The sequence below is a fragment of the Bactrocera tryoni genome, chromosome 3 (assembly GCF_016617805.1).
Source record: "Bactrocera tryoni isolate S06 chromosome 3, CSIRO_BtryS06_freeze2, whole genome shotgun sequence".
Taxonomy (NCBI): domain Eukaryota; kingdom Metazoa; phylum Arthropoda; class Insecta; order Diptera; family Tephritidae; genus Bactrocera; species Bactrocera tryoni.
Window position 1 is genome coordinate 71,519,858 of NC_052501.1, and position 14,070 is coordinate 71,533,927.

Genomic DNA, 14,070 nt, shown 5'->3' on the forward strand with positions numbered 1-14,070 from the left:
GGAGTAACTAACGAAATGAGCAGACAACAACAATGAGCCAAAGCAAAGAAATAAACAAGCGCCTTACAAACGAGCAAGAGTAACAGCAGCAGCGCCGCCAGCCAACCGCAACATTTTAAATTAGCAGCGTTTGTAGGCGAAAACAATAACAAAAAAACTACCGCGAGTAGACCGCATTTTCTCGGAACTTGAGAGCGTACAAACAGCGCTCACAATGGGAAACAACGGAAAAGGGCAACGCATAAAACAAGCGACAACATTTCCGCAACCAAAGCCAAGCAAAACAAAGATGCAAGAAAAACATTGAAAAAAGTGTGGAAAAAATGCAAAACAATGTGGGAGCTCAAAAAGCGCACGCAAACATGCAACATAATGGCAGGCGCACAATAGAGCGAAGCGTGTGGCAAGTACACAGCCGTTTTGCGTCAGCAGACGAACCAACACAAAAACAATGCAATCAGCTGCCAAATAGTGTACGCGTGCGCGCAGGCGTCAGCCTACGTGATTACATGCGCATGTGTGCAACAAAAGCAATGAACAAGAAACTAACAACAAAAAGAAAAATCGGGAAGAACAACAAGAACAACAAAAACAAAAAACCACAAACGCACATGTACTACAATGCAATGAAAAAACTGACAAAAACAACAAAAACCAAAAACGCACATGTACTACAAAATAATGAAAAAAAACCACTCACTACAACAACAAAACCAACAACAACAAAAGCAAAAAACAACAAACGCACATGTGCTATAAAACACTGAAAAAACTGACAACAACAACAAAAATCAAGAGCAACAAAAATTAACAACAACAACAACAACAAACGCATGTATCTTACAAAAACAATGAAAAAGAAAGTGACAACAAAAACTTAACCAGCAACAACACAAACAAAATCAGAAATAACAACAACAACAAACACTTAACAACACAATGTATGAACAAACTGTCGTAAAAATCATATAAAAAACCTAACAACAACAACAAAACATTGCAACAACACAACAACCAAACTCAACAACAACAACAACCATGACCTAACAACCCAGTATATAGCCTGCCGTTACATGCACACGCCATTGCGCTGGCCATATTTCCTGTGGGAAATAAGCATCCAACATTTGGTGCATCACTGCACGTGCCCCGAGCGCTTTCGCCGAACTCCAGACCCGGTGCGCGCCATACCCGCAACTTTGACGATTTTTCCGTTTTTTCACATCTGCTTGCCACTTTCGCCATTTCTTACATTGCACACTTTGTTGCATCCTTGAGTAGCTGCGCTACGCATCGTTGCGCTGAGCTACATGCAACACGTACGTGCCACGTGCCGCTGTTAAGGCCGTAGCTGCTACAAATTGCACTTACGTCAAACTTGTTGACTTAAAGGCGTATTTTACTCTTGCGATTTTAAGCAGTGCCACCGCTCTGTCGCAGGTGACGCTGATCAAATCCTATGCGGCAGCAGCATTTATTTTATTTTTCCCAATCACTTGACCCAGTTTCTATATTTAGCTGCGAGGCATGCAATCTAACTTTCTAAATGCATGCTAAAAGAGAAAAAAATTAACTTCGGCTTTCACCGAAGCTATGATACCCTTAACAAGTGTTTTATTTATTATAAAAATAGTTTAAGAAATGTGTAACTTACGCCGAGTTTCATAAAGGTATCTCAACAAATAAAAGAGTTTTTCATATAAGGACGTGCGTTATATCGATCAGTTTGTATGGCAGCTATATGATATAGTTGTTCGATCTTAACAATTTCTTCCAGGATAAAAGAAATGTGTCAAGTAATAACCTGTGCCAAATTTCCGGAAGACAGCTTGATAAATAAAAGACTTTTTTATATAAGGACGAGCGTTTTATCAATCAGTTTGTATGGCAGCTATATGCTATAGTTGTCCGATCTTAACAGTACCTTCCAGGATAAAAGAAATGAATCAAGTAATAACCTGTGCCAAATTTCATGAAGACAACTTGACAAATCAAAGAGTTTTCCATATAAGGACGTGCATTTTATCGATCAGTTTGTATGGCAGCTATATGATATAGTTGTCCGATCTAAACAGTTTCTTCCAGGATAAAAGAAATGTATCAAGAAATAACCTGTGCCAAATTTCCAGAAGACAGCTTGATAAATAAAAGAGTTTTCCATATAAGGATTTGAGTTTGATCGGTCATTTTGTATGGCAGCTATATGATATAGTTGTCCGATCTAAGCAGTTTCTTCCAGGATAAAAGAAATATATCAAGTAATAATCTGTACCAAATTTCATGAAGACAACTTGACAAATCAAAGAGTTCTCCATGCAAGGGTTTGAGTTTGATCGGTCAGTTTTGTATGGCAGCTATATGCTATAGTTGTCTGATATTGACGGTTTCGACACATGAGAGGCTTTTTTAAGAAAAAAGGACATATGCAAAAATTCAAGTCGATATCTCGAAAACTGAGGGACTAGTTCGCGTATAAACTGACAGACGGAGAGACGAATAGACTGACGTAAATTGCTAAATAGTCTCAATATATATTTTTTCAATAGGATCTCAAAAGTTTCCTTCTTGGTGTTATAAATGTCGTGACAAACTTAGTACGCACTGTCCAGGTTCAGGTTTGTTCAGTATTCGAAGTGATTGATCTCGCAAAGGCCGGACAATCAAAAAAGAACAACTTCTACAGCTGACATCCGGTAAGATTAGCAACAACAATAAGGCAATAATTTGGAAGACCTCACTGTAGCTTTAGTGCAGGAACTAACCGCAGCACAGCGCTCAAACTACCGCGAAGCCCAGCTTTACAGTAAGAGAGCAGACCCACCACATGATCTATTGATAGCGTGGTACAGGTATGTTTTCTTGTCAGCTTTGCAGTTATCTACGTTTGCATTGCGGCCTGATACTCACACTAGTCTTATAACGCAGTGACTCGATGTTGTTTATATAGAAAATAAAAAAAATGTTAACTGACGTGAAAATAATCCATTTATAAATCGAAATTATTATGTCTTAGTCTACCACACCAAGCGGCAGATAGAAATCTTTCTGTTGGAAATTGAAATTTAACACGGCTGGTAGGTAGGCGTTATACAAAGTAGGAATCGCAATCCAGCAGTCTGAAATAAGGAAGACCAAGAAGTCTTCGTGGAAAGCGTTTTGCGAAAAGTTGGAAGGTTCTCATGAATTTTTAAAGCTCAGGCGCATCGCTGCCAAGAACCCCAATCCTTTGGCACATTTAAAGATAAAATGGAACCTTATGCACTTTGAGTTGTCAGGACAGTCTTAAGCTGCTCCTAGATGCTCAGTCTCCGAGAAATTATACCGCTGGGATAATACCTGACGGAGTGCCCGAGATGGACTGCGCACCATTTTCTAGCCTTTTGGATGTACGTAACCTCATATGGGCGATAACCTCATTCAAACCGTTGAACTCACCTATAATGGTGATCCCCATCTAAGCGAACTGGATTAGATTGTGATATAAAGCTGTGAATTGGAGGCAGATAAGGATTGCGTTCATGCCTAAAGCCGGTATGGCTTCGCATGTGTCAGCCAAAAACTTCACACCCATCACCTTATTCTCTTTCTTAGTGGAAACCTTTGAGATATTGATTAGTAGTATCCCAAGAAAGCGACTTTCAAGAGCACAGCATGCCTTTTGCAAAATTAGGTCTGCGGACCCTGCGTTCCGCACTTGTTGTTGTTTTGGCAGCGAAGTTCTGCCGAGTTGACAGTCCTTAGCCGTATAAAAATTCGGGCCAGTTCCGGTTACGTAGACCTGACTGTCGTGGCAACGGTTCCGTACTCTTGTCTCCTGGCTCGATAAGAGCATATGAAAATCTTCTTCTATAACGAGAGCGCGTTCAGCAACATTTTGCTTGACGCAGTCATTGGAGCTTTGAATAGATTTAGCAGTAACTCGAGCCTAAAGCTACTCATCTTCAAACTTCTCTGCGATAGCACGATAGTGGCGGAATGGAGCGGAACCCAAGCGCAATGGAATGTGAAAAGAGACACCCCTCAAGCAGGTGTTTTTTCGCCAATTCTGTGGATCATGGTTGTCAATAAGCTTTCGGGAAAGCTTGAGGAAGCCGACTGCTGGGTTATTGCTTACGTGGACGATGTAGCAGTCACTTTTGAGGAAAAATTTCTGAATACTGTGTATGAGCTAACTCTGGGATACCTTAGCATCGAAATATAAATACAAGTACAATTAAAATACCTAAGCAGATTTGTGATCGGTTCAGCGCGTTTTTGGCGAAATCCAACTTTGCTGATATCCAACTGCAAGAGTTGCTCGTTTGACAGAACAACTCACTGTACATTTTAGTCTAAGGGCCGTTGTCTCAATGTCTGTTTGACAACCATCTTTCAGTTAAGATCTGATTGACTTAACCAAAGCTCATTTTTTGATAAAGAGCCTTTTTTTAAACAGAGCTTAACTGGCAATTGAAGATTCCAAGTGCCAGGTCCTTCTTCAACTAATCTTTCTAACGGCGTGGTGGTCTTGCTCTTCCTATGTCAATATCGTCGTATATCTCGTACAGCCCATCGTTCCATCGACCGCGGTATTCGCCATTGCCTATCCTTAAAGGACCATAAATCTTCCGCAGAACCTTTTTCTAGAAAATTCGTGACGCCGACGCATCGAATGTTGTCTTCGTCCATTTCTGGGGATCGGGGCTGATAAGTGACTTGTAGAGTTTGTAGAGAGGACTTTACTTCTCAATTGCCTATTCAGTCCGAAGTAGCACCTGTTGGTAAGAGTTATTCTACGTTGAATTTTGATGCTGATATTGTTGTTGCTATTAATACTGGTTCCAAAATAGCCGAAATTATCTAAGACTTCGAAGTTATGACTGTCAACAGTGACGTGGGAGCAAAGTCGCGAGTGCAACGTCTTCTCCTCGCTCACAACCAGATCCATACGCTTCGCTTCCGGGGTCTCTATGTTTTTAGATTAAGCAAAATACACTTAAATTCCAATCGTCGGGCATGCTTTCGTCCGACCATATTCTACAAAGAAGCTGATACAGGCGCCTTTTGAGTTCTTTTCAACTTGGTCGGACAATGGAATGTCTGCTCCATCGTCATTGTTTGGTCACTAAGGTCAAGTAAAGCTGATAAATAGGGAGCTGCCTCACAAATAAATACCAGCGCTCGGCCACTACTCTCCACAAACTTGCCTCCAAGTGCTTTTTCCGAGTTACTGCAGCTCATATAATATTTTCAAAGAACTGTTGAAAGATTCATCTTATTTAATTAAATCTTCATTTGTATATAAAATATACTCCACCACTAACAACCAGCATATCTCCAATCTGCAAGACTTGAACCCACAAACAAGTCTTGTGATTTTCCAATATTTATTTACTTCAGTTCCGCGAAGTCAACCATTTATCAACCGCTAACATTTGAACTTTAAAAGCAGCGCTTTAAACCTATTCCACGAAAACGCTTAGATTACAGCGATTTCTTAGAATGTATGGCAATCACACATGCCCCTCTCCTTTCTGAAGTCGCCTACGCTCACCTCTTTCAACTCCTCTTTAAGGGATACATGTACACGTACAAAAGCTGGGCTGCCGCATCTTTGGCAGCTACTTTTGCTTTCTTATGCCTTTCTTCATGTTTACACCGTCATTTACCTTTATTGTCACAACATTCTCATGCTCCTTGCAGCGTTTTTTACTTTTCTCACGCTGTTATGAGAATGTCTCAGCTGCTTTGTTTCGTTAAATCGCATTAAAGGCCGCAAGCTTGCCAATTAGGAACAGTTTTAGGCAGCACGAAAACATTGTACAGCTTATTTATATAAACAATGGAATACATATTTATGTTTGTACGCAATATATGTATACATATATATATATATATGTAACTATATACATATATAAGCGTATATAGTCGTAAAAGTAACTATTTATTTATGCTTCTGTTGCGCCAAAAGTAAATACATGCGACTAACAGCCGCCATGTGTACTCACCTACACCTGTAGGTAGCTTCTATATGTATACACATATGTGCATATATGCCATGCCATGATATGCTGTACTATGCGTACATAGAATAAGTTATGCATATTCGTGTAATCAGATGCCCTGACAAGGGCTGTAGGCTGCATGGGTATGAGTGAAATTGAAGCAAATCACTGTGGGATTGTTGTTGGTGGCAGCACAGCAACAGGTGCTCTGTTACTTTTAAAGGCATTGATTTAATTTAACGTTAGCTGTGCTATTTTTAGAATACCAGGAATATAAAGAATATATTTGTAACATTTAAAAAATATTTTTCTTAACTTACTTCACCGATAAAATGAAGGTTTTTGTAGAAATATACTCAATGTGATATACTACAAAGAGATCCATTTCGTGATTCCCTTCAACTTCAAAGAAAAAACACAGAAATTTTTTGAAAATTATATCTTTCAAATGTTGATAGCGCCTATGTTTCAGGTGATCCATCCGTTGAAACCAATTTTCGATGACTCTTTCGTGCATTTCGACTGGTAACTAGCGAATGACACGCGTGATGTTTTGCTCCAAGGCCAGAATCCGAAGCAGGATTGTGCCTATGGACTTTAGACTTTACATCTATTCACAGGAAAAAGTCTAACGGTGTGATATCACAGGTCTATCGGTCCAAAACGTGAAATTACCTGCTTACCGAAGTGTTCCCTTAATAAATCCATTGATTGATATGATATGTGGGAGGTGGCGTCGTCTTGTTGAAACTATTTAAATGTGGCCGAGATCACGAGCTTCAATTTCAGGCATCAAATAGTCGGTTATCATGGCGCAATAATGGTCGCCTTTGATTGACCAAAACACGTTATTTTCTCTGCATGAAATGACAACTATTGAATCTCTTCACGTTGCAATCTCAACGTAAAACATGTCAAGTCGTTCAATACATCAGTCCATGTTGCTGCGAACGACGCCGAATGCACTCTCCGCGGTCTTCGTGTACACTCTCAGCTACGGCTGCTATATTTTCTTCACTGCGTCCTGTACATGGTCCATTCGGTAGAATATTATGCAATAATGCTGTATCTCAAGATGGGTATGGCGTGGCAAACAATATCGAACAAAAATAACATGGCAGCTTGACACGACTCAAACGCGATCTGACAAAAAATGGATATTGAAAAAAGTACATGTACTTCGACCACCCTATATTTATACCCTAACTGTCCGTAAGCCAGCCACAGTTTATGAATATGTGCACTCTTCAAATCCAATCGACTAAACTGAAATCAACTGCGGTAACTTTAAGCAATCCTAAAAAATATTCCACAAAAACTACCAATAGTATATGTTTGTATGTATGTGTTCACTCCTGACATTTGTGCAGGGGACTCTTCATTCCCGGCATCATGGCTATGCAGCAGCTGGCTTGTGACTCTTGTTAATCTATTCTCAAAATTTCGCAGCCAATTTTGGCGGCTATATACTCGTACATATTAATGCATTCATCCATTATTGCTGCGGTCTCCGCGCGCTTTTGACTGACCATCACTTTCATTAGTGGAATCGCCACATAACGGCTGCATATGATTGTTATGGCCTTTTGTGGTTGTCAACAATATGGAGCGCATGCATAATATGCGCCACTTGAGTTTGCGAGAAATCACTATATGGCAAACAGGAGCATTATCATGCGTATTCGTGTATACCAAAATTGCAATATAACGGTACTCGTTTTCGAAAAGTGAAGCGTTTTAAATCTCCTTACTTTTTGTAAGGAATTTTGTAAAAGCGTATTTAAACCAATTTTCGAAATTTTTTATAAAAAAATGTTCAGAAACTGACTCTAAATGACTGTAAAAATAGAGCGCTTACTCTCTTATTGTCGCTAACTTTTTAAAAATGCTTCTAAATGAGCAGGAAGTTAAGTCACAAGACTTTTTTATGAAATCTTAAAAATTACTCTCGTTTATTGAAAATTTAACAGACAAAAAATGATTTGGTTGCATCCAAACGTTTAAGAAAATTACTCATACGCTCTGTCAAACTCATTCTTAGCTACAAATAATTGTGCGATATTTATAAATGGTTTATATATTATATATTTTAAACATTGTCGTACTTAATTTTCAATAAATTTTTCGCTTGTCTTATTATTATCGTATTCTTATGTACACTCGTTTCATTTTCTCCCTTCTTTTACATTCCACAGGTCTCCTCATATGGCAAAGGTGTGCTCATTACTGGCTGCGAAACTCCCATCGCTTGGTATTTGGCTAAGAAACTCGACGATTTAGGTTTCACTATCTATGCTGGCTTCAATGTGCCCATCGCTGAATCAGATGAGGCGAAAATCCTGAAGGAAGAAACTTCCGGTCGTTTGAAATTGTTGCATGTGGATGTGAGCTCGGAGAAATCTGTAAGTAAAAATAAATTTATGTGTACTTAAATATTAAACGAATTAAACTACAAAATTACTTTAAGAAAAAAAACTTTTTTCTGGTTTGAAACTTGATTAAGCTTTTTTAGTAAAGGCAACCACCAACACAGTGCTATAAAGCTTTTAGATAGCTTTAAAGCTGTAATATGTGTAGGCTTATCCTTAGTGAGCTTTTAGTATAGACAATCACCAAACAGCGCTAGAAAGCTTTTAAGTAGCTTTAAAGCTGTAATATGTGTAGGGTTAACAAGAATTAGCTTTTTAACCATTTTTGGTTACTTTTTATAGTTCGTTACTTCCCGTAAAAGCACACCAATATGGAGCCGAAGTCGATGTAATTATTCATATATGTATAGAATTTTTCAAAGATTCGATCCCTGAATTGCCAAAAATATCCCGTCATTCCACTATACTTCGCTTGTGCTACTCTTCACTTTGTGTCATCGGATAAATTACCTGAAAATGTATCGTTGGTGAAGTCTCCGACGTTAGTCGTGTCTTCTTCTATTTTTATGGAAGTAAAGCCAACTGAACCTCGCAGTTACTTTTAATGTCGAACACTGAATCAGTGACATGGTCACACTTTTATATTATTTACCGTCCTAAAAGCTAAATTGAGCTTAAAAGCTGTCTTAAAAGCTGAATTGGACTGAAAAGTTTTCTTTAACTAATAAACTTGCCCTAAATCAAAGCTAAAGCTTTAAAATGGGTTCAAATGCTTTTTTAAACCGCTATATGGCGCCTGCAAGCCTTTTATATCAAATACCGATCTAAAAGCTTTCTTAAAAAGCTTTATTGGGCAAACAAGCTTTTTTAAAACCTTTTTTAACGCTTTAATTACTTAATATCATACAATTTTAGATTCAAATTTTTCACGGCTGAAATATTATTTCTCTCTTCGTTCATTTTTTCTCCTACTACTATAAAAAAAATAACTCAGTTACATAATCTCCCTTTACATCATGTTGCTACATAATTTTCTTACATATTTAAATTGCACCTAATTGCTTTATTAAAAAGCTAAATTGGACTTAAAAGCTTCTTTAAAAAGCAAAATTGGACCTACAATCTATACTAAAACCTTTTGTCCTCTTTAATTAGTTAATATCATATAACGATAGATCTTTTTTTCTAAAAGCTTTATAGAAAAGCTAAAGTGGACTTAAAAGCTTTATTAAATATCTAAATTGGACGAGAAGATTTCTTAAAAAACTAAATCGGGTATTTTTAAGTTTAAGGTAAAAGCTTTTTTAAAAAGCTAAAGGGGGCTTAAAAGCTTTATTAAAAGGTTTTCTCACTTTACTTCATTAAAATTAACAAAATTAGATTTAAGTTTTTCCCAACTACCTTATTAACTTGCTGCTTCTTCCACTTTCTCCCACCACCCAGCTACTTGAGGCCGCTGTCTACATTTCCGAACATTTGCCCGATGGCGCTTATGGCTTGTGGGCTGTGGTGCATTGTGCTCACTGGGTTGCGCTTGGAGAGTTGGAGTGGATTCCATTCGGTGTATTGCGCAAGTCATTGGATTTAAATTTGTTGGGTGAGTGTTGTCAAATATCAAGCCATAGGTAGAATTGAAAATACACAAAAAACAAACACAAACAGCGACATCTAGCGTTGCATAAAAGCTTTACGTAAAGCTTTAAACTTGCACTTAAGACTAATAACGTATAATTTCACTGCAGGTGCCGCACGTTTGACCCAGATTATGTTGCCGTTAATTCGCCGCTCAACTGGACGCGTTGTCTTCTTGACCTCAGGTGTGTACAGTGTGCCTTTTAATACATATATATTAACTTTTCCGTCGAAAAGATAGCAGCGCGTATATTATTTACTAATTATCATGTCTTTCTGCTTTCTTTTACATTTCTACACAACTCTAATTACAGGCCTTAGCAAAATCCCGGCACCAGTGCGCGGCATCCAAGGCGCCACCCAAGCGGCTATTGAGAGTTTTGCCGGTTGTCTGCGTCAGGAAATGCGCCAACGTGGTGTCGATGTGTCTGTGGTGGCAGCCGGTGAATTTACGCCCGGCAACGGTTGGCTCAGCGAGACGGAATTGCGTGAACAGGTGAGCGCAACAAGTGAACGCCTTAGAAAATTATGAAAAAAGGATCGCTAGTTAAGTGTTATGTAATGCGACCTTAAAGCAGTCCCACCTCTTGCAACTGTTGCTCGTTGTTAGTTTGTTATCTCGACGCAAAATATGTTGCCGCCATAATTGTGGCTTATATAAACGTAGTGAGTTACTTAACGGTCATTAAAGTAAGTGAGTTGCATTAGCGCATTTTTGCCGCCTCCCAGTACTTTCTGCGTTTACTTAACTATGTAATGGCTCGCTTACCTGCGCTTGACCAGCTGCACATCTCTTACACATTTTACGACTTCGCCATGCATATGCGACCCCGAAATGGCTACCATAAACATCAACGGAGTATTAACGGTAATATATGCGCACGTGGTACGAGCGAATATGTTCGGTAGGGGCATAGCTTGTTGAAAATATGTGCAGTTTGTACGGGTTCACTATTTAAAGTGAGGAAAAAGGTGTTAGGCTGCCTAGACATAATATAGAATATGACACAGACTTAAGATACTATCATCGTCGGAGATTCGAATTACGATGCAAAATCGTAAATTATTGCGGGTTTTATGCTCTCCACATAATAACAAACAGAACGGCTATAGGACTTGCTTTCTGGAACTATGACTGTCTGACTCGTACATACATAAAAATAATCAGCGTGATTTAGCAATATCGGTACATATTTACATAGGCTATTACTCCCAAAGTTTTTGGGATATCGATCGATTTTCCATATGTCCTTTTGTCCCTAAGTAGCTGCTCTCATCACTCTCCAAACGTGAGTGTATAGAGAAGGATTGCAGTATCGCAGCATATCCTCATTTTCATCGGGGGTGGAGAGTTAAGCTGAGAGTCAGGCACAAGCTCGAGATCGTAGTGGTAGAACCACTTTAGTCCCCGGATCTAGTCTAGCTCCCTTTGAAGTTTCTCCCACTCATGAGATAGTTTCCTTATAAGGGGATTCCGACCGTTCGTCAGCACAACCTATCAGCTTGTGGAGCTCATGGCACTTTCCCAGGCCCAGGCTCAGGATTTCGCCTGGCTTCCTTCATAAAGACTACAGATAAATATCCACCCGACACTACCCGCTTTCAGTCATCATCAGATGGTTTCATTCTAGCTGCTACGGCCAATCACCCTGAGTTAAATAGAGCCTGCAAGTTTAGCGATTTCGATAAACGTTAGTGTCGCTTTTAACTGTGATCTCTTGTCGAGGGAGTCTTCCCTCTCCTGCTTTGGCGCTTTGAAGCTGATTGGACATCGCTCAATCCCACACTTTTTACATCAGCGCTGCTCAGCGCTCATACATATTAGGATACTGTTCAGATTTTCGGTCCAGCATTTTTACCACCGTAGCGTTCTCAGACCTTCACCATAGAGCAGATTTCAATTTGCTGCCGTCACGTTTTTTGTCCGGAATCCTTAGCAAATGCCGGGGCATCTGTACCCCTTATGATTCTCGCAGATATTCCACTACTGCTGGTAACGACTCCGCCTTGCTTTTTCTCCGTGTTGGGGGGGGTTTCTGCGAATTTCCACTACCTCCCCATCTCTTTTGTTGACAACCCCCGATCTCACATTGCCTTTACCGAAAAACGATTCCGTCTTCCCTAGTAATGACGCCAACGCCTTCGCCTGTTTTCGAAGAGTTCGATTCTATCTACATCTTCGGAATTATTTTTTGTTCCCCTGCTATAGGGGTCCCCACTCTGAGTCGCTATTAACCTCCTGGCAAGGCAGTAAACTACTATAGTCCCAAAGTTAACGCAGTAGTGATACAAAGTCCAAGATACCAACTACGTTTAGAGCCAATCAAGAAAAACAGGAACGTCCTCTAAGGCTTGCCAGCGTTTTAATGTCTCGGCGACCTTGGCATTAAACCACCAATCATTTCTGTAGAGTCTCACTCTTATATACTAAGGTGGAAGAGCACTAGACCTACCAGCATAGGTTTTAACGAAATCCAAAAACAGCATTCTAGAAATAATCCGTGTCGGTCTCTCTTTTTCTGTCAATTCGGTTCTAACCCACTATTGGAATTCAACATGATTGACATACATCTCCTTTTTCTCAATTAACTAATAAAATACTCTTTTCAGGCTAAGGAAATGTGGGCCCAATTGACCTCCGAACAGAAGAAAACCTATGGTGAAGATTACTATGAAGCTGCTATGACCTCATTGGAGAAGTACTCAAGAGAGGTAATAATTGCAAATTGTTCAATTAAATTAGTAGGAATATGGCATAACTCGTCCAACATCTTGCTACCTACAGACCGCTGACATACAACCCGCTCTGCGTGTGCTGATCGATGCCGTCTCGCGCACCTTCCCCATGGCACGCTACACACCGGTGACTGCACGCGAAAAGATCGAAATTTTCATGGCCGAACACTTGCCCACCGCACTCTACGAAATCCTCTTCGCCGAGCCCAAAAAGAAGGTGCGTCCACAAGGTGCTTTCTAAATGACAGCACCGCATAGGCGAGCAAAGGAAAAGGCAAACAGACCAAAGGACACGGCTGCAACAGTAAAGAGCGTTCACTGCACAAATTTATATTGTTGTGATCATTTGAATAATAAATATGATTAGCATTCGGTAATAAACAGTTTATATTGGCCAAATTGAATAAGTAGCATAGTCACACATATACATATGCAATAATTAACCATACTCTAAAGGCGTAATTTTTGTACTAAAAAAGCATTTATTTTTATATCCTTTGACGAATTAAATTTTTCAGTTCAATAAATTTCCATTTGCCATAGTTTGAAAGCGCCAAAACGCATTTAAGTAATTGTTTAAATATTGTTTTTTTTTGTGAACATATGTTCTTGAGTTGTCTCTATGTATGAATTTGCATTAAACATTTATTTCACTTTACTTGTGTAGTTCTTAAGCTCATACGCAATAAGCCAAATTTTAACAGATGTACTTAAATAACTGTATTTCTTTTGAATATGTAGGTAAAAATTGTGAGATTTTCAATAAAGGTGAACACAAACAACGATTGGACAAACATTTGTTTGGTTAGTTGAAGCGAAAGTTTGCTTAGCCAACTGATGAACTGATTATTTAGTTAAATATTTCCAAGCAATAAACTCCATTAATTATTAAGAGGATTGAAGATTCCTAGAGTAGCCAGGTCCTTCTCCACCTGATCTTTCCATCGGCTTCCTCTGCTCAGAGCTTAAGTATTTTCATTCTCGCGGATGACATGTCCATGCCCATTGAACGCGGTATTCGCGACTCCCACGACAGCTGGTTCTACGCACCGGAATTGACTCGGATAAGGCTGTTTTTTCGGCGATCTAAAGAAAAAACAAAAAAACTGCGGTATTCGCCGTAGCCAATACTCAAAGAACCATAATTTTTCCCATAACCTTTCTCTCAAAAACTCGTAACACTGACTCATCAGATTCTGTCATCGTCCATGCCTCTAGCAAGATGGGAATAATGAGTGCCTGATGGAGTTTGATCTTTGTGCGTCGGGAGATGACTATACTTCTCAATTGCCTACTCAGTACGAAGTATCACCTGTTGATAAGAGTTATTCTGCGTTGGATTTCGAGGC

General features: G+C 39.4%; 1 protein-coding gene across 2 annotated transcripts in view; it reads left to right on the top strand.

The window, feature by feature from the left end:
- Window positions 1-13,515, top strand: part of LOC120772850 (D-beta-hydroxybutyrate dehydrogenase, mitochondrial) — a 95,707-nt gene extending 82,192 nt beyond the window's left edge. For both annotated transcript variants that reach the window (XM_040101665.1, XM_040101666.1), the window contains exons 4-9: window positions 8,180-8,386; window positions 9,797-9,950; window positions 10,096-10,170; window positions 10,300-10,481; window positions 12,596-12,697; window positions 12,771-13,515. In XM_040101665.1, the coding sequence (XP_039957599.1) occupies window positions 8,180-8,386; window positions 9,797-9,950; window positions 10,096-10,170; window positions 10,300-10,481; window positions 12,596-12,697; window positions 12,771-12,962 (912 nt within the window). In that variant the 3' untranslated portion in view covers window positions 12,963-13,515. The remainder of the gene's footprint in view (window positions 1-8,179; window positions 8,387-9,796; window positions 9,951-10,095; window positions 10,171-10,299; window positions 10,482-12,595; window positions 12,698-12,770) is intronic.
- The last annotated feature ends 555 nt before the right edge of the window (window positions 13,516-14,070 follow it).